This window comes from Aquarana catesbeiana, linkage group LG11 (assembly GCF_042186555.1).
Source record: "Aquarana catesbeiana isolate 2022-GZ linkage group LG11, ASM4218655v1, whole genome shotgun sequence".
NCBI classification, from domain to species: Eukaryota; Metazoa; Chordata; class Amphibia; order Anura; family Ranidae; genus Aquarana; species Aquarana catesbeiana.
In genome coordinates, this window is record NC_133334.1 from 49,902,772 (window position 1) to 49,929,460 (window position 26,689).

Sequence of the window (26,689 nt, forward strand, 5' to 3'; positions counted from 1 at the left end):
AGAGGAACTTAGTCACTATAAGTCTGCAAAGGTTTGTGTCATCAGCAAAAATGGACACATCCTTTTCTGTTCCATCCATGCGGTCTCTAATCAAAAGGGTGAAGAGGTCCCAACTGTATTGGAAACCTTGGATCACGTGTGCCAGAAAAGTCTGCTTCTTTGGGCTTCAGCAGTCAGTTTGAAGAGAGTAATGTAGTGCAATATAGCAAAACGAGAGTAGGAATCTGGATGCTGATGTGATATTTCACCACTCTTACATACTATGATCAGAGTACAAAAAGATATGTCAGGTTCCAGATGACATCTTACCAAAACGCTTAGTGAAGAGGATTTCGCCCAAGTTGTGCGGAGCCAAGGAATAGACAGCTAATATGCCTTCGTCTGGGAATCCTCGCTGGCTGCTTGGGATGAAGGCTGCAAGTAGCTGCCCATCAGCAGAGATGTCACAACTGGCATCGTTATAGATCTTACAGTTCTGAACAAGTACGTTAGCTGTAGCTGCAGAAAGAGGCAAAAAGCAATTATATCATTCTACAGTAGCAATAGAGGCAATAACATAGGAAAATAATAATAAAAAAAGCCAACAGTCATTGCAAGAGCCACTTACCATTACTGATCTCTGGTAAATCATATTTTGTGAAGTCCCACCACTGCAATCTGTAGGTTGTGTTTGCAATATTACTGGCCACAGCAGACTGTCCATCTCCAATCACAGCACCTACCGAAAAAGCACATCATCACTTCAATGAGATATGCCAGCAGCTTTATTTTACTTTTGTATAAATGTAAAGTTAAAAACCCTGCAATAGAACTGATTTTGTTTCTTTTTGGCTCCCCAGGTGCCATGATATCTGAACTGGTAATCCAGGGTAGTAGAGTTTACCCCACAAAACCCGGAAATTTGTGATTCTAGTTAGGACAGAACCAGGGAGGCAGGTGAACTGCGCTGCATTATAATTTGTCAGAGATTTACCTGGTATTTTCACGAAAACTGCATCTCTAAAATGATTGAAAATGACTTTTGAAATCATAACATCCTAAAGCTTACATTAGATTTTGGTGATTGGTTTTACATTAACTTTAAATAGAATCTTTACATCAGACCTGAAAGAGGGATCACTTTGGTTAAAAAGTGTGCAAAAGAAAAAAGGTTTGCATCATGCATGAAGGCCTGACTTAATCTATGACTAAAAGGTTTTAATCCTAGCTATACACAGCGCGAACTACCGCCAAACTCCTTCAGAATTGGATGAAATTCAAGTCGTGGGTAGCCCTGTTGCCCAACCCAGCTTGACAAACTTAATTTGAAAAGAAAGTGAAAGAGCCAGGTGAAAAATTGTTGGTTGCACAAGCGATGGCTTCCTATCAGATGCAGTCGCTGTTGTGGGAACTGCGGCTGTCTGAATACAATGGCAGGGGGTGGTAAGGGCAGGGAAAGTTCCATTAAATGTATGCATGTATGGCTAGCCTTTAGTCCCTATGTTTAAGTGATTGTAAAGGGATTTTTTATTTTTTTTTTAAACAACAACCTGGTATACTTACCTGCTTGCTGCAGTGGTTTTGCACAGAGCAGACCCAAACCTCCTCTTCTCGTGTCCGCCGCCAACAGCCCTGGATCCTCCGAGTGTTTGCTAGGGGGTGGGCACTCGTGCATACTCGCTCCCAAGCCACTGTCTGTGTGTCCATTGACACACAGAGTGCGGCTCAGCCCCGCCCCCTCCTTGCTGACTGACTGCAGACTGACCAATGGCTCCCGCTGCTGCATTTGAGCCAGGGAGTAGAGAGAGCGAGAGCAGTGATGCACAGGACTGGATCAAAATCAGGCTCAAGTAAAAGGGTGCGGGAGGGCTGTGGGGAGAGCAGCACACAGAAAGTTATGTAAGGTACAAAAACCTCTGCCTTAAAACTAATTTAAGTTGCAAACTCTCAGCTTTCAAGCATACTTAAAAGGAAAGTCCAGCCTGAGTTTTTTAGGCTGGGCTTCTCCTATGGGTCACAGGAGTGCAATTCGTTTTGTACTCCTGTGACCAGTTTTCAGCGGAGAATGGTCTGAAGTCCGCTCACTGCTGACATCACTGCTATCAGCGCGTTATCCCGACTTAGGACGTCTGGATCCGCCAGCTGCCTGGACTGATGGCAGTCTCAGCCTCTCAGCGAGCCACTGAGACAGCCGCTCCCCACCCCTCCACAGCTCAGTGCTCCAACGAGTGTGGAGGAGAAGAGCAGGAGAGATGCCGACTGACAGGCAGCAGCTCTCCGCTCAGGGAGGTGAGAGAACCGAGCCATCGACTATGTTTGGTGGCTCAATTCTGAGTGCAGAGGCAGCGGGGGACAGATACAGCATCGGTCGGATGCTGCATCCACCCAAGTATGAATAGGGGGAGAAAAAACAAAAAAATTCTTGTACGACAGGAAAAAAAAAAAAAAATCGGAAGTGATGTCATGTGTTGTAATGTTTTTTCAGACGACGACTAAACGAAAATCGTACGATCTGGAATTATACGAGGAAGATTTTCGTGCATGTGCGATCGAATAATATCGGATGAACTGTCGTGATCGGATGTCGAAAGTAGTGTACACACAATAAGAAAATCATACGATTCTTCCTCGGACGACCGTTTTCGCCCAATATTCGGATCGTGTGTACAGGCCATTAGACAGGTTATCTGGTTGTCTGCAGGTTGGTTGGTAAGTTAAGCTTGCTTTTTCCCTTGGATTTATCCTTGGCCTTGTTTGTACCTGATTTTGACAGAAACCTTTTGAACTGATAACTTCTTGCGCTCTCTGCCTGTGCACAAGGAGAGAGAGATGAGATGAGGAATGGTCTATGTTTTTTGTAATGGATCAGAAATTAGGTGGGCAGGGCTGACACCACGTGCATAGGAGTTCAGAAATGTGTTGTCATGTTAAAGATGAATGTAGGAGAACACTATATTTCTGGCAAGTTATTTTTCTGTACTTGCAGTGTGTTTCGAGGGATAAACCACTGCAGAAAACTGCATGCATCCCAGAGATATACTAAATATGTTTTGTTTTTATTTTGCCTTCAAATATGCTTATACTACAAGCCCGAAAAACAGGTTCAAGAAAATGAAGTGCCTGAAAGGGTTATATGGGTTACTTTCTGCTACACTTATGTCAGAAGCCAAGTCATGAGATAAAAAGACCCCTTGCAGCTTACTCAGGACTTTCATGCCCTGAAAACTCTGAAAGGGAACAGACAGGGAGACAGAGGGGTCAGTGGAACATGTCTCAGCCAGCCCATCATTCCGAAGCCCTAGAGGCTGCACACTCCAAGAGCTGCCTAATGGCAAAGAAGGGGGTGATTGCAGCAGACAAGCACTCCTAATGGAGGTCCCATTAGGCTGCCTTCACACTCTGCCAATGCATAACTGTCCCCATGAGGCTGATGGCTCATTAGGGAAACTCATTTGCAGCGTCTCCAACTAGACAAAAGCTGGACGCTCAATATGGAGATACTTAATGGAGAGAGATTCCTATACTGGTGCCCTTTCATTTAGGAGAGTAAACTAATTAAATGTCCCAGTTTTAGCCGCAGAACTGAAGCGGAGCAAAAGGGGTCACTTCTGGGTCACAGCATCGACTAGAGACAGCTTTTGTCAATTTCTCTGCAAAGTTTTACAGCCGACCACAAACAGGTAATGACATTACATTTTAAAACTGCATAACGAACAAAATAGATGAAAACTTACACAGCATAAAAAAAAAACTGCAGTCTATAAAGCATCATCGACTGAGTAGGTTGATTGCTCTCAGGATGGTGTAACATTTACAAAGTAAATCAATTGATCAATCAATATTTAAAAAAAAAAAAAAAAACACATGCTTAGCAGGCTGGCAATCAACTGTAAAAGAAACTGTTGGAAATCAAAGCCGATATATACAGGAAATATAAGGTTTAAAGGGGTTGTAAAGGTTTGTGTTTTTTCACCTTAATGCATCCTCCGAAAAATGATGCACATAGCATTTGTGAACAGTTTTTGGAAAACAACTGAAAGCTATTGCCCTGTGACATATCCTTATCGCTCTCTAATCTTGTAGTAAAGGCATTCACAGGTTTTAGGCAGGAGTAGCTGTCCAAAGCCTTTACAATGATGAACGGAGATCCCTCGAAGTATTGGACAGAATCAACCCTCTTCTATTTTAATGTATTGTATCTGTACGGTCCTTCCCTTTAGATCAATTTTTCTCAACCTTTCCAACACAGAGGAAACCTTCAAATAACTTTCTGGTCTAAAACGTACTATATCTACAACTCCGGGTACATGGTCAATGTGAAGAATGCTCCTTACACTTGTGGTCAGTGTGGCTCCTTAAGCCAGCCATAAATTCCCCCATCAACACATTGTGTTGATGGGGGAATTCCTCCCTGAGAACACAGTAGCTCAACGGAAGGATGGGGGGGGGGGGTTGGGTCAAGGGGAGCCATTCCTGCTGGGAGAACACACAGTGGTTATTGCTAGAGGCTGGCAATGATGACATGTAAAATCCAACATGCTGGTTGTACCCCAGTTGATCAACTAGGGTAAAATCAGCCAGCCCATGCATGGTTCGAATCTTGGACGGTGCCTGCTCAATCGACCAAGATTTGAACAGTCTATGGCTGGCTTTACACCTGTGGTCAGTGGGAAGATGGATAGCTAAAAATATCAATGGAGGAAGAAATTGCCCATTGCTCAAGGAACCCCTGGTAACCTCTGGAAGAACCCAAGATTTCTATGTAACCTGCTTGAGAAACCCCGCTTTAGATTGTAAAGCTCTGCGCAACTGTTGGCGCTATTCTATATGAATCCTGTATAATAATAATAATAATAATAATAATAATAATCTTCTCTTGCTGGGACACATACTCCTGTTCAAGACTCGTAATCACCTTTACTGTTTTCTATTTATCTGTTGTTCCAGTCCACCACCAGCCCTCATTTAGGTGAAATGTCGTCCAGTGAACATTTTACATTTGTCCTGAATAAGCGGGGTGGGGGGGGCGGAATGAGTCGGGGATCGTCGAAACGCATAAAATCTTATTCAACTATGCCATCGGAAAGGATTCCAGTAGTTTTTATTGAATAATAATATATACGACTTAATCTTAACCACTTCCCGCCTGCCATATAGCAGAATGACAGCCGGAAAGTGGGGTAAAGTGGTTTAATTATCCTGTCTGGACGTCATATTGTCATATTACATCCAGCAGGATAAGACGCAACCGCATACACGCAGGGGCGTGCAGCGTGGCGTGTCAGTCTGACACATCACATCTCCGATCTCGGTAAAGAGCCTCTGATGTAGGCTCTTTACAATGATTAGCTGTGTCAAATCACAGCTGATCACAGTGTAAACAGGAAGAGCAGTTTATCGGCTTTTCCTCCACTCGCACTGATAGACAAGAGCAAAGAGCCGCCGATCAGGTGCTCTCCTGACAGGGGGGGTCTGCGCAGATCAGTGTTTCTCAACTCCAGTCCTCAAGGCGCCCCAACAGGTCATGTTTTCAGGATTGCCATTATTTTGCACAGGTGATTTGATCAGTTTCACTTCCTTAGTAATTACCACAGCCGTTTCATCTGAGGGAAATCCTGAAAACATGACCTGTTGGGGTGCCTTGAGGACTGGAGTTGAGAAACACTGGCGCAGATTGATCACTGTAGACCCACCGAGGATACCCACCCGTGCCCACCAGGGATGCCCACCCATGACTACCAGGTATGCCCACCAGGGATGCCAATCAGTGCTCATCAGTAATGCCTGCCAGTGCCTCCTCTTCAGTGCTGCCCATCAGTGCCAGTGCCGCCCATCAGAGCGGCCTTCATGCCGTCTATGCGTGCCCATCAGTGCTGCATATTAGTGCCGCCTCATCAGTGCCCATCAGTGAAGGAGAAAAACGTACTTATTTACATTTTTATATCAGAATAAAGAAACATTTTTTCCTCAAAAATGTACGGTCTTTTTTATTTGTTTAGCAAAAAGTAAAAACCCCAGTGGTGATCAAATACCACCACATGAAAGCTCTATTTGTGGGAACAGAATGATAAAAATTTTGTTTGATAACAGTGTTGCATGACCGTGCAATTGTCATTTAAACTGCAACAGCGCTGAAAGCTGAAAAATGGCTTGGGCAGGAAGGGGGGGGAAGTGCCTTGTATTGAAGTGGTCAATTATGAATAAAATATAAAGTTTTTTTCTTTTTTTCTTTGGTTGACATCAGTGGTCTATTCAAAGTCCTATTTTCTAATCTTTTCTGAATCTCCAAGTTGAATGACAGTCCATCATGGGTTGCATCACTACATCGGCCCGGGTTTACAGTACTTCTGCAGAGAAATGCTGCAGACATTGGATAAATCTGAGGACACTCACATGACCATCAAGACTGCTCAGTTTATGATAAAAAAAAAAAAAAAAAAAAAGCGTGTGGGAGGGGAGGGAGTATTTTTTAATCATTTTAATTGAGAAACTGTGTTTTACCAATTTGTGAGATTTTTAGACCGCATCAAAAAAAGAAAAAAAGAAGAAAAAAAAAAAGCCAACAATGTAATGTCTGCCACCCCAATAATGAAAGCGAGAGACTTGTTGTTTATTACATCTCAGCAATCCACCTGTGGTTTTCAATATTGATCAACAAGCCACGTTCCCTCCTACTCCCAGCATGGCCTTGTGGCCGTGAATGTTTACATGCTTCCAGCTTTATGTCTAATTATCTTGCTAATAAGCTGAACATCTCACCCACCCTGGCTAGTTCTCCGCAACTGCTAGTCAGTGAAGGAATTGGTCAGCTCCATGTTAAAGGCCTGCCAAACCCAGACATTTAATGAAGCTGGACACAACTATTGAAGAAAACTTCTAATTAACTGCAGATTTGATACCGTACCGTTTTTCTCTTGTTTGCCACAGTCAGGAAACAAACCCTCTATTAACACATCTGTCACAAACTTTTCAGAGAAAGTTTAGAGGCGATGCTGTAGACCTTTTTCAAAACAAAACCTTAAATTTATCGACCTTTTAATTTAGGGGTTGATTTACTAAAGCTGGGGGGTTGGGGGTTCAAAATCTGGTGCAGCTCTGTACAGAAACTAATCAGCTTCCATTTTTTTTGTCAAAGCTGAATATAACAAGCTGAAGTTAGAAGCCGATTGGCTACCATGCAAAGCTGCACGAGAGATTCTCCAGTTTTAGTAAATCAACCCCACAGTGTTTGTCTATATATTTGCTCAATGATGTTCAGGGCTAAAAAAAAATCTTATCTAAAGCCAAAACATTTTTTTTTTTCATGTTGCATAGAATGGGCAAGGATTTGTTTTGTTTTTTTCAGTCGTGTACTCTTGCTAGGGAGAATCACCCTGTTAGTCCTAGGGTTCACATCCTGAGGACTGAAAGTTAGGGGAAATGCAGAAATTATGGGTGGTCACCAAAACAGTAACAGAAGGGAAAGCTTCCTTTTGGGGGACAACGAAGGTCCATTTCACATTGGCAGTGCTGCAGACTTGCAATTGTTGGCGGATTGCTTTGTCACCAGTGGCTGGCCCATGGTTAGCATGCAATCATAAGGCAATACGGTGGCTCATACACACTTGTTTAAAGAGATTTTACACTGAAATTCCCCTCGACATGTTGCAGTTGTGCGTGTTGCAAAAGTGCATCTCAACTGTCTGAATTTTTCTTAATGGAGAGTCAGTGATCCGTGCTGATCGCCAACTCTGTCTATGCATACCTGAAACATAGTAAACTAAGGAAGCTCTGTACACAGCTATTCCCGTCCATTCATTCAGTGCAGCCGAGTCTGCAGAGAAGGAGATTGAGGACTGTCCCCTCAATCTCCTTTGTCTTAAAGGTGAAACATCAGAAGTCTGTCAAGACCACTTATATCTCACCAAGTTCCCCCAAAGGGGGCTCCTAAATAAAAAAAAAAGAAAAAAAAAAAAAAAAAAAGGTAGAACATCAAATAAAGAAACTATTGACACCAGTAGCAGAACTACCAGGGTCACACTGGGCTCGGAGGGAAGGGCCCTGGCTGGGGGGGGTCAGGAGGGCCCTTAATGGGTTCTTGCACCAGAACCCTGAAATTTCTAGTTATGGCATTGCACCAAGGAAAATCTTTGTGAACTGTGTATTTACTACAGATCTTTTCAAGGCATAGGTGGCCCTAATATCTGTGCTAAACCATGTGGCCAAAAGTGTGCAGACACCTGACCATCACACCTCTATGCTGAATTTTCCAAAACCATGGCCATTATTATGAATTTGCTCACCAATTTTGTGGCTATAAAACCCCCCACCACTCCACTTCTGAAAAGGCTTTTCAGGTGATGTATGTGGGAATTTGTGCCCATTCAGCCAAATAAGCATTTGTGAAGTCAAGTACTAATGTTGGATCAGCGCATAAGGTGCACAAGAAGGTTCCTCCACAACAAACCATGTTTCTATGGAGCACAGGGGCATGGCCATGCATACAGGAAGGGGCTTCAACAAAGCCACAAGGTTGTAAGCTCACAATTGTTTTAGAATGGTTTGTAGGTTGTAGCACCCTTTAAAACCTGAACTTTGGACGCCATATAATTTATTTAATGGTCAGATGTCCACTAATTTTGTATTTTTAGTTACTCTCAAGATCATTTGACCAAGCAAACCTCACCACTACATCAAAGCAGCAAGGTCTTTGGAAGGAATAGATTTTATTTTTTGCTGGAAGTTACTTGGTGGCAACTACAACAGTCTAGATGAAGCCAATTTCCTCTTATATTCCATTAATACATTTTTTCCACCTTGGTTATGAGCTCTTTAACAACTGTACCAAAGCAAAAACGTGAATCTGCTCATTTGATCATGCATGCTCTAAGCTGGGACGGTAGCCTTCATCTCTGAACCTGATAGGTTAATGAGTAAACAGATGCTCTCTGGTTTGGAAAGAGTAAGGGGGAGCCAGTCTCGCTTTCTTTACAAACGCTTGCTGACCCAGCACTGACAAGCGCTACAGACGTGACATTTCAGAAAGATTCCAAGGCTGACGGCTCATCTGCGGGGAAATTCATTTCCAAATTATCCTCTGAAAACAATTCTGCGGCTGATTTAATGCTCAATCGAGTATTAAATGGCAGGGAGGATCAGGCAAACGAGCCCCCCACAGCAGAAAAAAAAAAAAAAAAAAATATGACTCGGATATTAAGGTGCAGTGAGGCAGCCATATACCAGCAGCACAGTTCTCATTGTACAAAATGTCTAATTATTCTGATATCTGTTAGCTCCCTATATTCCCTTACAAAGATTAATGCTGAAAGACAGGTAGAGCCGGCACTGAGTTTTGTCTAGATTCAAGGGGTGTTAAACAGCATATGCCCGGAGGATGTTTTAACAGTAGGTTAGGACATTATGAAAAGCATAAAACAGAATGCATTTTGTTTAAACTTCCTCAATAAAACAGACAGGTATTTTAACTTCAAAAATTCTGCCCAAGAGTACCTCAAATCTGAACTCCAGACCTTACTTTCAAGCGATTGTAAACTATTGTTTTATTTATTTTTTTTTAAGTGGCCCTGAACCACCTCCTCTCTGGTCCCCCTGCTGATGCTTGTGGCTCCTCTTCTTCTAAATACACCCCCATAGCAGGCTGCTTGCTATGGGGTCACACCTGCGGGCCTGCTCCCAAGCCTTTCTGCCTGTGTCTATAGACAAAGACAGCGGGGCTCAGCGCCATCCCCCTCAAAGGAATTGATACAAGCGGAAACCAATGGCTCCCACTGCTCTCAGCCAAGCCTGCGAGAGCAGAGAGAAGTGCCCATCAGTGCGGCAGGTTAGTGCCACCTCATCAGCGCACATCAGTGGAGAAAATGACTTATTTACAACATTTACCGACATTTATTTTAGTAAAAAATAAAAATCCCAGCAGTGATTAAATACCACCAAAAGAAAGCTCTATTTGTGTAAAGAAAATGATAAAAAAGAAAAATAGTTGTTTGAGTACAGTGTTGAATGACCGCGCAATTGTCAAACTAACAGCGCTGAAAGCTAAAAAATGGTCTGGGCAGGAAGGGGGTGAAAATGCCCAGTATTGAGGTGGTTAAAGTCTTTGTAAAGGCAGAAGGTTTTTTATCTTAATGCATTATATGCATTAAGATAAAAAGCCTTCTGTGTACAGCAGCCACCACAGCACCCCTTAATACTTACATGAGCCCCCCCTCTCTATCCAGCCATGTCCACGAGTGCCTCGGCCATCCGGGACTCTACCTCCTGATTGGCTGAGACACAGCAGTTCCTGTGCTCCATTGGCTGACTGACAGCAGCAGGAGCCAATAAGGAGAGAGAGGGGCAGGCCAAACGGGGCTCCGCATCTGAATGGACACACGAAACTGCAGCTCGGCTCATGTGCCCCCATAGCAAGCTGCTTGTGGTGGGGGCACTAGACAGGAGGGAGGGGCCAGGAGAGCTGGAGTTGGACCCAAGAAGAGAAGGATCCAGGCTGCTCTGTACAAAACTATTTCAAAGAGCAGGTAAGTATAACTTTTTTTTTTTTTTAAATAAAAACAAGACTTTACAAATCACTTTAAAAGGGAAAAAAGCTGTCTAAACCTGTCTGGCTCTGTTTTTTGTTGGGTAATAATGGGCACCTAGTGTTGCTATATGGTCTAAAGCTCACCACACAAAAATCTCCAGTAGATCTGCCAGTAACTATGTACAATAGTACAAGGGCCTACCTGATAGGATAGATAAGCTATGTCCTTATATTACATAGTTTTGGTAAATCTAAAGTTGAATGCACAAAGATTGTACAGTGAGGTTGGAATGTGATTGGTACCCCTAAGGGCCTTCTTATGGGCCAGTGCGGCCAACTAAGGCTTCCTGGCAAGAAATAGCTGAGGGAGATGACCAGTTGTAGATTGGAAGTTGTGTAGTCAGTACTTTCAAAACAGATCGTCTGGGTATTCAAGACTCCCGAGTTCCCGATGAAGCGAGGTGGTGTGCAGGCATCTAGAAGGGCCTGCTTTTGGGCCCAGCACCATTGGTAAGGCCAATAGACCTATTTATTTATTTTTTTTTACACACACAGCTGTCATAAATACCTGGTTCTGTCTCAATATCAAACTCCTTAAATCCAATACACAGCTGAAAGCCAGCAACAGTGTAAGTCAGTCCATCACCATTTCATTGTACGGTGCTGTTCACCTAACATGAAAATCTTCACAACAGAAGGTGGTACAAACAGGACCACTAATACTTCTGAGCTCGCATTGTCCAATCACAGGCTAGGGCAGGTCCTAGATCAGGATTCATGGCCCAACTGCAGTGAGATCTACAGAGGGGACACGGGGAGCAGGACCTAAATGTTTTGTCTAACAGGGGTGTCCATATCACAAGACAAAGTGAGCAGAACTACAAATCCTTTGGCGGGTTGGCAGTTTCTATATTGCAAGTGAGCTCCGCCTTTAGCTTTTTGCTTTGACTCTGCTGGCTACTATTAAAATGATCTTTAGAAATTCTTTGCCGATTGAGAGTGAAATGCTGAAACAGGTGACATAAGGACACATTACAGATATATGGAGAAACATTTTGTTACAGCTCTTAAATCATACCAGCAGTGAAACACATCTTTATTCCAAGGATGCCGCAGCTTTAATCACCATTAATTCCCGGAGGAATAAAGCCTGGTAACTATGGCAACTGGACGGGGGAGGGGTTGGGGGAAATCTAGCATCTAGGGTGCAAGCTTTGCACACACTCCATAAAGGGCACAGGACAGCAAAGGCAAAGTCCTCCGCGTGTAGAGCTCTCACGGATAGCATACAGCTGTCTGGGCTCCTGTGTTGTCATGGAAACCAAATCACTGGCTGGATCTCCCTCGTTAGAGCGCGAGGTAATTGGGTTAATTATCCCCTCACGGAAAGGTTTACTGATGCACCTATTCGAGGGGGTCAATGGAAAAAAATGGGAGACAGAAGCAGCTGCAAACGCGCTGCACATTTTTCAATCCCCTCAGAGAGAATGCCTTGTGGAATCCCCAGATAACGGGAAGTCGAGGGAATTGAATGAATGGGAGGTATGTTGCGGTTCACAGGAAACTGGAAAAAACCTCCTATAGTACCTCTAGAGACACTTAAATATTAGAATTGATAAAAGCAGACACAGGATACAGCAATCCTTTACCACCATGTAGGCCATCTAGCATTACAAATGCACGATCCATCCTTACTTACATGGGCCAAGGGCAGGAAGAAGAAAAAAAAAAAAAAAAAGAGAAAAGTGATCTTTTGGCCATGGTTACCATAAAATGTCAATGTTCGTGACAGCTGACCATGTGAGGCTTCCGACTGGGCTAGCAAATTCTTCTGTATTGGAGCTTGTTTTTGCCCACAAATCACTGAAAAATCTATGCAACAGTCACCATCATATGAAAATCTAGTAATAAACTGTGCAAGCATCATGACCACTCAGTATCAATTTAGCATTCTAATTACTGTACAAGGATCCTGCCGTGTATAGCGTGAGCATCAAAATGTACATCAATACTTCCATATATAATTTGTGACGAAACATGTAGGGCGGAACAAAGAGTCGTGATGTCACCATTCATGCGCAATCATGAGGAATTCTCTTATCCAGCAGGATAACATGCCGCTGCGCGCCCACGGGGGCGCGCATCGCGACGATCGGTGGAGCGGGGTGTCAGTCTGACACACTGCTCCACCGATCTTGGTAAAGAGCCTCCGGCGGTGGCTCTTTACCACGTGATCAGCCGTGTCCAATCACGGCTGATCACGATGTCAATAGGAAGAGCCGTTGATCGGCTTTTCCTCACTCGCGTCTGACAGATGCTAGTAGAGGAGAGCCGATCGGCGGCTCTCCTGGCAGGGTGTCTGCGCAGCCCCCCCCCCCCCCCGGACGCCCACACTACATCACCAGGGAAGCCGCCAGGACCCCCAGGGAGCCAGGCAATATGTGGATGGCCAGGTATGTACCCCATGGCCATCCACATGTGCCCAATCTGTCACAATTAGTGCTAACAAATGGGCACTGACGGGCACTCTTAAATCAGTGATGCCCAGCAATGCCACCGATCAATGTGATCAGTGCCAGTGTCCATCTGTGCCACCTATCAGTGCCCATCTGTGCCCACCCATAAGTACTCATCTGTGCCATCTATGAGTGCCCATCGGTGCTGCATACCAGTGCCACCTATCAGTGCCCAGTGCCGCCTATCAGTGCCACCTCATTTGTGCCCATCAGTGCCGTCGTATCAGTACCCGTCAGTGCAGCCATATCAGTGCCCAGAAGAAAACGTACTTATTTACAAAAATTTTTAACAGAAACAAAGAAAAACTTGTTTGTTTTCCAAATTTTTGGTCTTTCTATTTGCTGCGCAAAAAATAAAAAACGGCAGAGGGTATCAAATACCACCAAAAGAAAGCTCTATTTGTGGGAACAAAATGATAAAAAAATTTGTTAGGGTACAGTGTTGCATGACCGCGCAACTGTCATTCAAACTGCGACAGAGCTGAAAGCTGAAAATTGGCTTGGGCGGGAAGGTGTCTAAGTGCCTGGTATTGAAGTGGTTAATAAATGCTGCATTGAAGATTTTACACAATGCAAGCTTTGTGCTTTTTTTTACCTTCCCAGAGTACTGGTCTTGAAAGGTGTGTACGGGGTGAAGGAGCGATGGATTTGTACAAGTGCTTTTCCACTTATTTATTTGGGGTCACATGCTCTCAGGTAAGCATATACAGTATCTCACAAAAGTGAGTACACTCCTAACATTTTTGTAAATATTTTATTATATCTTCATGTGACAAAAAAGTATTATCCCTATCGTGGGGTCACCAGTACAACATTTATACATTGAAATCATATCCCCTCTTGAGCATCTCTTCTCCAGAGAGAATAAGTTCAGTGCTCGCAACCTTTCCTCATAACTAATATCCTCCAGACCCTTTATTAGCTTTGTTGCCCTTCTTTGTACTCGCTCCATTTCTAGTACATCCTTTCTGAGGACTGGTGCCCAGAACTGGACAGTTTACTTTAAGTGCAGCTGGACCAGAGTCTTGTAGAGCGAGAGAATTATCGTTTTATCTCAGGAGTTGATCCCCTTTTTAGTGCATGCCAATATTCTGTTTGCTTTGTTAGCAGCAGCTTGGCATTGCCTGCCATTGCTGAGCCTATCATCTACTAGGACCCCCAGATCCTTTTCCATCCTAGATTCTCTCAGAGGTTCTCCCCCCCAGTGTATAGATTGTATTCATATTTTTGCCACCCAAATGCATTATTTTACATTTTTCTACAGTAAAACCTCATTTGCCATGTAGTTGCCCACCCCATTCATTTGTTCAGATCTTTTTGCAAGGTTTCCACATTCTGCAGAGAAGTTATTGCCCTGCTTAGCTTAGTATCATCCGCAAATACAGAGATTGAACTGTTTACCCCATCCTCCAGGTCGTTTATGAACAAAATAAATAGGATTGGTCCCAGCCCAGAATCCTGGGGGACCCCACTACCCACCCATGACCATTCCGAGTACTCCCCATTTATCACCACCCTCTGAACTCACCCTTGTAGCCAGTTTTCAATCCATGCGCTCAACCTATGGTCCATGCTAACGGACCTTATTTTGTACAGTAAACATTTATGGGGAACTGTCAAATGCTTTTGCCAAATCCAGATACATCACATCTATGGGCCTTCCTTTATCTAGATGGCAACTCACCTCATCATAGAATGTTAATAGATTGGGTTGGCAAAAATGATTCTTCATGAATCCACGCCGATTACTGCTGAGGATACCGTTCTCCTTACTAAAATCTTGTATATAGTCCCTTATCCCCTCCAAGACCTTGCATACTATCGATGTTAGGCTAACTGTTCTGTAATTCCCAGGGATGTATTTTGGGCCCTTTTTAAATATTGGTGCTACATTGGCTTTTCTCCAATCAGCTGGTACCATTCCAGTCAGTAGACTGTCAGTAAAAATTAGGAACAATGGTCTGGCCCTCGGATGCAAGCCATCTAGTAGAGGTGATTTATTAATGTTAAGGTTCCCAAGTCTAATTTTAATTCTGTCCTCTGTTAACCGTGGAGGTCCTTCCTGTGATGTGTCTTAAGGATAAACACTGCAGTTCTGGTTACTGAAGCCCCCCCGATTCCCTCGTGAAGACCAAGGAGAAGAATAAATTCAATACCTTCGCCATCTCCCCATCCTTTGTAACCAGATGTCCTTCCTTATTCTTTATGGCGCAGATATGGTCTGTCCTCCCCTTTTTTATCGTTTACATACTTAAAGAATTTCTTGTTTTTTTTTTTTTTGCTCTCCTCCGCTATGTGTCTTTCATGTTCTAGCTTGGCCATCCTTATTGCACCCTTACATTTCTTGTTGCATTCTTTATAAAGTCTGAATGCCGATAATGATCCCTCAACCTTGTATTTTTTGAAGGCCTACTCCTTTGCGTTTATATGCATTTTTACATTGGAGTAAAGTCATCCAGGACTTTTGTTTGCCCTTTTAAATTTATTACCCAATGGGATGCACTGGGCAATGCCCTTATTTAATATGCTCTTAAAGCAAACCCATCTCTCCTCCGTGTTCTTTTTTCCCCAAGATTTTATCCCAATTCATGCCTTCTAATACGGTTCGTAGTTTAGGGAAGATGGCTCTTTTAAAATTCAGTGTCTTTGTATTCCCCTTATGTTTCCTATTTGAGTGATATATACTGAAGCCAATTGAGCTGTGATCGCTGTTTCCTAAATTGCCCTGCATTTCCACATCCGTGATCAGGTCAGTATTGTTGGTAATCAGTAGATCCAGTAACGCTTTATTTCTAGTTGGTGCGTCTACGATCTGAACCATGAAATTGTCCTGCAAAACATTTAGGAACTGCGAGCCTTAGATGAATGTGTGGTTCCCTCCACCCAGTCTATGTCTGGATAATTTAAATCCCCCATTATGATAACACGTCCCATCCTTTCTCCTGATCCAACTTGTGATAGGAGATCTGTCTCCCCTTCCTCCCTCAGGTTAGGGGGCCTATAGCATACTCCCAGTATTTTCCCCTTAGCTTCATCCCTTTGGAGCTCTACCCATATGGATTACACCTCCTTCCTAGCTCCCTTAGTGATGTCATCTCTCACATTCACTAGTACATTATTCTTGATATACAGGCATACCCCTCCCCCTATATCCCTGTGATAAAGGGTATACCCTTGAATGGTTGCCAGCCAATCATGAGAGCTGTTGAACCAGGTCTCTGAAATTCCCACAAAATCCAAATCCTCCTCATACAACAGCATCTGTAGTTCACCCATCTTGTTCGCCAGGCTCCTGGCATTGGTGACATGCCACGTAGTTTAGACCGATCGCATACTATATTCTTATTGGGTGTTCTGAGATTGCAACTAGGACTTGTTACTATACTTACGGTTTATGTGCTTTAGTCAACCTACCACTAATGCCACCAATACTACCCTCTGGAATATGTTCCGCACGGACTATCTCTACCTCTGGGCCCTCCCCACTTAGGGGTGTAATCACTTTTGTTGCCAGCGGTTTAGACATTAATGGCTGTATGTTGAGTTATTTTGAGGGGACAGCACATTTACACTGTTAAACTACACTAATTTACATTGTAGCAAAGTATAATTTCTTCAGTGTTGTCACAAAAAAAATAAAATATTTACAAAAATGTGAGGGGTGTACTCACTTTTGTGAGATACTGTATAGGTGGTCGCTTTGGAACAAGCACTGGGTGTTTTTCATGTTGAACTTAAAGACACAGAGCACTCTTAGGGACTTATTGACTGGTGCGTTCATTCTATAGATGTTTATTTCATGTTAGTTATTGGCAGTCTTGCTGATTTACTTAAATCTTTCACATTGATGTATTAACTTGATATACATTTTGATGCTTACAATAAGCGCGGTAGGATCCTTTGTAAATAGAACCCATTGTGTATGCTATTGTGCTTGACTGTAGGGATGTGTTCTTGGCATCATAGTCAGCATTTTTCTCCAAACACGGCGAGTCCCACTCCTCAAGAAGGCACATGTACAGTCATCCCAATGAACATCTAAATGATTCAGAGAAGGATGGGGAGAAAGTGCTGTGGTCAGATGAGACCAAAATTGAGCTCTTTGGCAATTAACTCGACTTGTCGTGGTTGGAGGAAGAAAATTGCTGACTGACTATGACCATAAAAACACCATCCCCAAAGTCAAGCACGAGGTGGAAACATGATGCTTTGGGCCCTGTTTCTCTGCTAAAGGTACAGGCTACTTTGTCACATTGAGGGGCCAATGGATTGGGCCAGGTATTGTAAAATCTTGGATGAGAACCTTCATCACTCAGCGATAACACTGAAGATGGGTCATGATGGGTCTTCCAGCATGACAATGACCCAAAACATACCGCCAAGGCAACAAAGGAGAGGCTCAAGAAGAAGCACATTAAGGTTTATGGAGTGGCCTAATCAGTCTCCAGACTCTAAACCTATAGAAAATTTATTGAGGGAGCTGAACTTCCAGTTGTCAGGAGACAGCCAAGAAACCTTAAGGATTTAGAGAAGATCTGTAAAGAAGAGTGGACCAAAATCCTGAGATGTGTGCAAATCTGGTAACCAACTACAAGTAACGTCTTACCTCTGTGCTTGCCAACAAGGGTTTCTCCACAAAGTACCAAGTCATGTTTTGCTTGGTGATCAAATTCTTATTTTACTCACTGAACAGCAACTTAATTTATAACATTTGTGTTTTTTCTGGGTTTTTGATTAATATTCTGTCTCTATCATTTAAAATACACCTATGAGAAAAAAAATGATAGACCCTTAATTTCTTTGTAAGTGGGAAAACTTACAAAATCTGCAGGGGGTTTAAATAATTATTTTCCCCACTGTATTGGTTTTGTAACCATTTAGCTTTGCGGAAAGACTTAGGGTTTACTCGCAGAGCAACGCATGGTAAGACACAGTAAAACATGCAGTGCAATGTTAATTGCACCACAATACACGTCTACAGTGTGCTATAAGACATCTTCATTAAGCCCATCACAATGCTGATACATATTGTTATGCTTAAAACACAGCACAGAACCTATTCATTTTGTGCATTGAGATACGTTGACAGTCCATTAATTTTTAACGCAATGAGCCTTAATGCACAAAAACATGCACTGCAGCACACTGACAATGCGATTAAGCCCCTAGGGAGTCAGAAGTCTCAATGCAATCATCTGAAACATACACAAGCCTTTGAAAGAGCGTATAACACTTAGTCCTTGTACATATAGGCATCTTTATGTTCAAGAGCAGTGCATACAGCAAGTTTTAACAAAGCTTTTAGCCAACTTGGAGCAGTACTGATGACGCTTTAAAAGCAACCTTCAGTTCCAGCTTGGAAATGTTGAAAACAGTTCCTACATAGAATGCAGGCTGTCACTTTTAACAAGCTGTTACCAGGCTTTAGGAAGCTTCAGCACTACGTATAACTCGATTAAAGCCTGAAAGCAGCTTGCCTAAAGTGACAGCTAGCACACCTTTTTGGATGTGTGGGAAAAATGTCTTTAAACCAGTTGCCTACTGGGCCCTTTTACCCCCTTCCTGCCCAGGCCCATTTTCAGCGCTGTCACACTTTTGAATGAAAATTGTGCAGTCATGCAACACTTTACTCATATGAAACTTTTTTCACAGAAACAGAGCTTTCTTTAGGTGGTATTTAATTACCACTGGGTTTTTATTTTTTGCTAAATGAAGAAAAAAAAAAAAAAAAAAAAGCGAAATTTTTTTTTTATAATTTGTTATAAAATGTTGCAAACGGGTAATTGTTCTCCTTCACTGATGTGCGCTGATGAGAGGCACTGATAATCTGTGCCCTAAATATCAGTGTACATGTCCCTAACATAAGTTATCGGCTCTCTCCTAAGGCTACTTTCACACTGAGGAATTGCAAAACCGCGGTAAAAACGCTCATCGGTAAAAATAGCGCTAACGCCCATGCGTTTTAATCGCGTTTTTTAAGCGTTAGCAAACCTGACCATGCGGTCATGTGATCTTCCCCACAGTTTCTGGGCGGTTTTAAAGCGGTATTACCGCGGTTTTACAGCGTTTCCCATTCATTTCAATTGGGGTAGACGTTTTTACAGCGGTATTTTATGCGCCCCAAAGATGCTCCAAAAAAGCTGTTTGCAGAATTTTTTCCAAAGCACAGCCAGCACAACGCCTCAGTGTGAAAGGTTACACTGAGATACATGGGGGTGTTTTTCATGCGGTATTTAGGCGGTGATTTTAGCGCTAAACCGCCTGAAAAAACGCCTCAGTGTGAAAGGGGCCTAACAGCGTGCATGAGGAGAGAAAAGCCAATAACCGGCTTGTGTTTACATCCTGTGATCAGCTGTCATTGGCTGACCATGTGGTAAAGGGCTGCTGTGATTGGCCCTTTACCCCAATCTGTATTTGAATATGTATTAAGGCTACCCACAGGGGACGCACGGGCAGCACAATCATGGGAGGACATCTCTCTACACCCACCCAGCATTGGAAGTCTGCACTGTAGCCGTCTTTCAGCTATAGCACGGTCAGCAAGCGATTAAACTGAAGCTGGGGTTGCTTTAAAAGTTAAACAAAGATACTCAATGTTGAAGCTACAAATATCTATGTTTTTCTGTGCCCGACGAGGTGCAGGTGGGGCCTACAGCTGGCCACAGAACTGAAAGGCTGTATGGTCCCTGTACTTGTGTAAATGTTGATGCTTTTGTGCATCAGCATTTATCTGTGCTTGCCTGAACAAGGTTTTTTCAGAATGTGAAAGTTTCACGATTGGGAAACACATGGTATACAAACCCACACAAGCATTAGTGTTTACATAAGTACAGGGGCATACAACCATTCACTTCCCCAACTTCACTTCTGGCACCAGAAATTTTACGTTAAGCATATTTTATGCCAGCTCACATTCATGTGCTTAAACTCTGCAAGATATTCACCTCAACCTACCAGCCATGCAACAATAACATACTTAGAAGGCAGTGTTATCTTCACCCCAGGCATCTTCCAGGTGCTGAGTTTTCAGTCCCTTGATTGGTGATGTGATCCTGAGCATGCTCACGGGAGTCAGTTCATTCCAGCACAGCCACAGTGTGCTGGGAATGCACGCTGGGCTGCACATATATTTGTTTTCCATGTACCCCATTCACACCGACCCACTGGTGTTATTTGTGGTGGAGTGAGCTTTAGTAAAATGCAGTATGCATTTTTTCCACTGCAAATCAAGGATGTGTGTGTGAGCTACTCAGGCTGTATGGGAATGAAGTCCTGTGCCTGCCGCTGCGAGTGCTGGCCAGGAAGGGAGCTCATCTATGCTCCAGGCAATGGTAGAGAGTGACTAGCTGTCCAATGAGCCGCCCATCAAGTCAAGACCTGCTGTATGATAGTGGATGGCAGTCTCAGCCTGGACCGCAGCCAGGCCATGCCCCCAACACATTTCACTATGCTCACCAGAGCTTACTCATGGGGATGGAGTTTCCAGGTGGAAGGGTGCGGTTAAATGCATTATTGGCCACCACTTAGTGAAGGCTTCACTGCCACTTTCTCTTAGTGGATTAAAGAATGGGCTCAGGGTGCCGACATCGCTGGATCCCTGGACAGGCAAGTGTCCTTATATTAAAAGTTAGCAGCTACAGTATTTGTAGCTGACAACTTTCCTTTGCCCTGACTGGAGCTCCTCTTTAAGGAAGTGCATACACAGAGCAACCATAGAAGATCTGGTTGCAAAAAAGTCCTAAATGGCCAGCCTCCTGCAGGGTTTGTGTAAAGAAACGACATTCGTTCCTTAAACACACAACCTCTATGACCAGCCCTTCACACACCTGATATTCATTCTTTCGCTAAGTGGTGGTCGATAATATATTTAACCGCCCCCTTACACCTGGAGACTCCATCCCATGCGTAAGCTCTGGTGGGAGAATGAAACGCATTGGGGACATGGCCTGGTGGGGGTCCAGGCTGAGACTGCCATTCACTATCATATAGCAGGTCTTGACTTGATGTGCGGCTCCCGGGACACCTGGACACTCTCAACCTCTGCATTTTTCCACAGAGCACTGGATGGTGCTGCATGCTATCACTGAAACACACATCACACTGCTTCCCCTGCTGGAGTTGGTCCTGTCATTAGCCTGCATGGTAAAAAGGTGCATTTTGCCATTTGTGCTAGCATAAACCTAGCTTTAGTGTTAAAATTGTCTTAATCCTCTAACCTTTACTGCACAGCTTGGTCTGTTTGAGCAGAAGTTTTCATACTATTGCCCATGGTCTAAACGTGGCTCACAGCTGCAGTCAGCGACATAGATCTAACAGCGGATGAGCAGAGAAAAAAGGTCCGCTAGCAACCAATCATGTGCCTGCCCCAGGATTCACAGGAAAATGGAACTTCCTCTGTCCAGATCTGCTGCTTCTATCAGCTCCTGCTCTGCTGCTACAACCATGCTCCTACCCAGAGGCGGACACTGGTGTGAAGTCCGATGTAAGGGAGCATTCTGATGTGGACTTTGATAGGGACCCTGAAAAGGAGTGGGGGGGGGGGGGGGGGATTCTGAAGTAGACTCTGATAAGAAAAGTGCATAAAGAATTTAGAAAGAATTTGTTTCACTAAAGTTTTTTCTCTTTTCTAAATCATATGCTAATTACAAATAAATTCCACGTAAAACATGTTTTTTTAAAACAGATTTTTTTAGCCCACGAACATATGTACGATGGCCCTCATTCTGAAAAGCTGGAGACCCCTGCATTAAAGGGAGATTGAAACGAAAGGTTCTTTAAACCATAAGGAGTCAAATGTGTTTTTAAATGCAGCAGATGCACAAAAGACAAAAAAAAAAAAAAAAAAAAAAAAAAAAAAGAATTTCAACCTAGTTTACACCACTGAAGCGCTTTCACGTGCATTTAAAAAATGTGCAGCATGCTGCATTTTCCCAGCCTGGAATTCACATGACTGCACTTCAAACACATGCAACTGCAACTCAAAAAAAAAAATAAAATATTTTTTTTAAATGCACCCCAAAAACATCACAAAATTCATGTAAACACCATTATGGTTTTAGTACAATTTTAACGTGTGTATGCAAATCCTAACATTTAACCTCTTATTTTCTCCTGCCAGAAATCTAGGAAGCTAACATCTTTTAGTGAGGTCATAATTCTGCACTGAAAACTCAAAACACTTATCAGCCCTGCCCAGTTCACTTTAGTGGACTACAGAACACTGCCGCCTAGGTTATTGAGGCGAGAAGGACTGTTCTGTATTCCTAACACACTTCCTACCCTGGGGCGACATTGCTGCTCCTCCATAGATACAGTACAGTGAGTGTTATTCCTCCCAGGACAGGAAATGTGTCATTGGCAGGATCAGGTAGAAAGAAAGGAAAAAAGAAAGCCTGAAGGAAGTAAATTAATGCCACCACATCAAACAACTCACTTATATGTTCCTGGGTTTAGATACACATAAAAATAGTCATAAAACAATTCTCCATTTCTACAGTTGTCTAAAGATTGTATTGTCTCCCTGTCCTTAAAGCCAAGTTTCATCTACCTGGATGTATTTCCAATACCTACAACTGTGTCATGCAGCTCGTGCCCAGTTCCCGGTCTCCCCGTCCCTGGCTATGGATCCCATTGAAGAACTGCTAGCTCAGGAATCACTATCTAAACTGTTGTCTGGTCTCTATTTAACTTTGCTGAGTGTGGAATCTCCTAAGATAGATGGGCTCTGAAACAAGTGGAAAACTGACCTTATTGACAGACAGGGAGGACTGGGAAGACTGCCTGGAAGATAGTACTAGATTATTGATCTCCTCAAAGGATAAGTTTATACAGGTCAAATTTTTACACAGAGTCTATTATACCCCCAGAGACTGCGAAGAATCTACCCTCAGAGATCACAAGACTGCCCTAGATGTGGTAACAATGTAGCGACGTATGTTCTGGAGTTGCCCGAGGATTGCTCGGTATTGGGAGGAGGTAGTGGAACTCATTAGTTGTCTCCTTCAGCTGACTCTCCTGGTCTCTCTAGAATTGGCTCTGTAGGGAATTCAAGATGACGAGCAGAGGCCTAGAGGCAATAAACTGTTGCTAGCCTATCTCTTCTATTATGCCGATGGGCAGAATTGAACGCCTGTTCCCCTACCCTCCATAGGGTCATGGAAAAAAATGAATTAATGCTGTTCTTCCTCTATATAAATTGACCTACATCAATAGGAATTGCCCTAAGAAGTTCGATAAGGTGTGGCAGCCATGGACAGCCTAGGAGGAGGTATTTCCTCCTTGAACCTTGCCTTGGGACTGATGTGGCTGCAACACCTTTCTTTCACCTTGATCAAGCCTTTGTAAGGCATTGTGTTTTTTTTTTTCTTTGGGTTTTACTCTTAGCATTGTGTTATTCGTTTACTTGATGTATACTTTGAGTTCTCCAGAGATGTCTGTGTGTAGTGCATTTCTTGATAATTGTCCATATCTTTGTCTCAATAAAAGGAACTTTTTTTTTTAAACAAAAAGAAAGAAGAAGATTGTATTGTCGTTTAATGTTGCCCTTACCCGCCAGGACTCTGTTCACAGAGGAGTGCGTGGCAAGTCCCGGCTGACCTCGCTCGTGGAAGATTCCAGCATATGGAAGGTATTCAGGCAATAGAAATCTCCTGCAATGAAAGGGGATGATGAATACAGTGCAAATCATTAAAATGAGGGAGAACAAAACATTGGCAGAGCGAGGAAGTGCTGGTGGTGATCACAGACAAAGCACGGTGCAGAGAAGTGACAGGAAGACAGATCTGAGAAGTTTGATGAAGACAGGTGGAACATGGAGGCAGCATCTCACGGAATAAGCCAAAAATGAAAAGCTCTGACAGATGCGTTAGCAGGCAAATGATTGTTTCACCTGGGAACAAAGCGGCCCAGTGATGGTGCAGACATGCGGGCGTTCCGAGGGGTCCTGTGCCTGGATCGGTCCCCATTATCCCTGAAACGGAGAGAGAAGAATTATTTCTGTTTGCCAACAGACTTAAAGGAAAACTCCACTTCTTTTTAATGATGTTAAAGCCAATTTAAAATACCAAAACTATATAATTGGACTACACACCTATCTATCCAATCACTGTATCAAATCAGACAGGCCTGGTCTATGTATGGTAGATCAAGCCTAATATACCATCAACTACATAGTTGATCGTAAAAATGCTCTTGGATAAAATATCAGGGGTATAAACAGACCCCTGCCATCTCACCTATGAGACAGAGAAAGGAATTGAGGACACATTCAATTCCTTTCTCTGCAGCCTCAACTGCACTGCAGATGAATGAACAGGAGACAGGGGCACCTGTTCATTCATAAAAATAAACAGCAGCGAAGCGCCAAGACGGCCAACATAAGGCGCTCACTCCAATAGGAAAGATCTCAGCTAGTGCTACATAGATAACGAAAAAAAATCAAGCACTACAGTAATCAGCAATACTAAAGGGTGACAAACAATAAAATCAGTCAAACCATGGATTAAAACATAAAATAGAAAAGCGGCTAGACAATTTGCTAAACAATCAAACCAGCACTAGAAGGTATGCTGCTGATCTAAATATGAAGGGGAGGCTCCATCTATATCAAAACACAAGGCGAGGAGGAGAGACCACCGAGCCCATAGTGCTGTATAAGGCCCCCTTCACACGGGCTGACCAATCATGTCCGCCTGTGTTTTTCAGGTGAACCCAATTGGATCAACCATTGCCCTCTATGGAGCAGTGGATGTAAACAGGCATGTAAACGGACAGGCGGTCTGTTTACTTCCGAATGCCCATAAAGTAGAGCGGCTGTGTCTACTCAACATAAGCGGAGCTGGCGCTCACCTTTCATCCACCTGCTCAGTGGGGATCAGTAGACAGATCTCCTGCTGAGCAGGCAGATCACCTGGTGGAGTCTGCCCCATGTGAAAGGGGCCTAAAAGGTTAAAAAGCTTTATTACAACTCCAGTAGTTCTACTCACGTACAAAAGCATAAGCAGAGCACTGCAGCAAGACAAGGGAGTCTGTGCTGGGGCTCCAAACCTAGACTCCAGAAGGGGAGAGGATTGGTGGACAGCCTCCAGACCGCTGTCATACACTCAGCTGGGTGGAACATGAAACAGCCGCTAGGATCTGCCGCTCTGGCCGGACCAGCACTGAAGCGAACGTCACCACAGGAGTCTGTGCACAGGATTTTCTCTATCAGTTGTGAGTGAAGGATCCCGGCAGCTGTTTCTTGTTCCTCCCAGATGAGTGTTTGACAGCTGTCAGGAAGCTGTCCGCCGATCTTCTCCTCCTCCTGTAGTCTGAGTTTGGAGCCCGAGGACAGACTCATCTGTCTCGTTGCAGTGCTTTGCTGATGCTCTTGTATGAATGCAGAACTATTGGAGTTTGCATAAAGCTTTTTAACCTTTTATACAGCACTACCCTAGTTATTTTAGAGTGACTCAACTTTAAATGTAAAAGAAAGCGTTGACACCCTCTATGCTGTGCCATCTGACAGATGTATGAATCACAAAGCTTAGGAGAATAACAAATCCTCTAATAGAGAAGATTAGACTAGATAAGATGTGTTTAGAGGTTTGCCTGAAGTTTAGTTTTGAAGTGCCTAAACACCTACCATGCAACAATGTGCTCTTCACCAACCACCCGTGTGAAAACCCAAACCAAATGTTTTTCAGGTATATGTAAATTAGACATACAATTGCTGCCCACTTCTATAAATGCAGGTTTGGGCTACATTCACACTGGTGATTAGGGCCGGTCTAAATTGTAGAGGCAGAAATGAGAGCAGCTAGCTGCAGCCGCTGGCCCCGTCTACTATAATGAAAGGTCACTGGCAGCCGCAGCTATTCCCGACTCTCCGCACACCCAGCGATTACTTGATCAATGCTGGGCACACTTTATGTTTGGTATAGACTCAAAACAGCACAACGTCCAAACCATTACCCTCAAAGTGAGTGGTTTAATTAATTTCAATAAAATTAATTATAATAATAATGAGAAAAATAAAAAGCGGAACATATTGCTTCATAAATGGAAAAATTATTCAGCTATTTCTACTGGCAGGAGGCCTGTGGAATCAAATTAGACTTCATGTACACGGGACATTTTAAAACCTCTCCTGAATGATTTACCTTGACACATAGTAACCCACGTTTAAAAACGTCCGTTGTGCTGTGTTTACATGCCGCGTTTGCGTTTAGATGCTTTTTTGCATTGCAAATAGTCATATGCATTTCCATTAAGAACGCCTGTAAACAGAACGTGGCTAAACGCAAGTTACCGCGTTTACAAGCTGTTACAGGCGTTTCAAATGCCTCTGAACATCTGTCCTGAATGCATTTTTTGCTTTTCAAAAAAATTCTTCTAAACGCAACTGCCTAGAAATTATAATAAACGACCCTGTGTACATGTACTGATAAGATAACATGGATAAGATAACAATGGCTCCTGCTGCTATCAATCTCTCCAATGAGGACCCAAGAAAGTGGCTGGAGCTGCTGGGCTTAAATTGTCACTTGAAAGATCGAGCTCAGGTAAGTAAAAAGGGGAGCTTTGGGGGGCAACTGCACCACAGAAGGTTTTTCACCTTACTGCATAGAATGCAGTAAGGTGAAAAACCTCGAGACTTCACTCTAAGTCAGAATAGCAAGAGGCCAAGATAAGAACA

At 43.3% G+C, this 26,689-nt stretch overlaps 1 protein-coding gene across 6 annotated transcripts in view; it reads right to left on the minus strand.

Moving 5' to 3' along the window:
* The window catches only part of AMBRA1 (autophagy and beclin 1 regulator 1), a 168,835-nt gene that overhangs the window by 40,909 nt on the left and 101,237 nt on the right, over positions 1 to 26,689 (minus strand). For all 6 annotated transcript variants that reach the window (XM_073604293.1, XM_073604291.1, XM_073604294.1 and 3 more), the window contains 4 exons: positions 23,903 to 23,983; positions 23,563 to 23,663; positions 608 to 718; positions 310 to 498 (listed from right to left, as the gene is read on the minus strand). In XM_073604293.1, the coding sequence (XP_073460394.1) occupies positions 310 to 498; positions 608 to 718; positions 23,563 to 23,663; positions 23,903 to 23,983 (482 nt within the window). The remainder of the gene's footprint in view (positions 1 to 309; positions 499 to 607; positions 719 to 23,562; positions 23,664 to 23,902; positions 23,984 to 26,689) is intronic.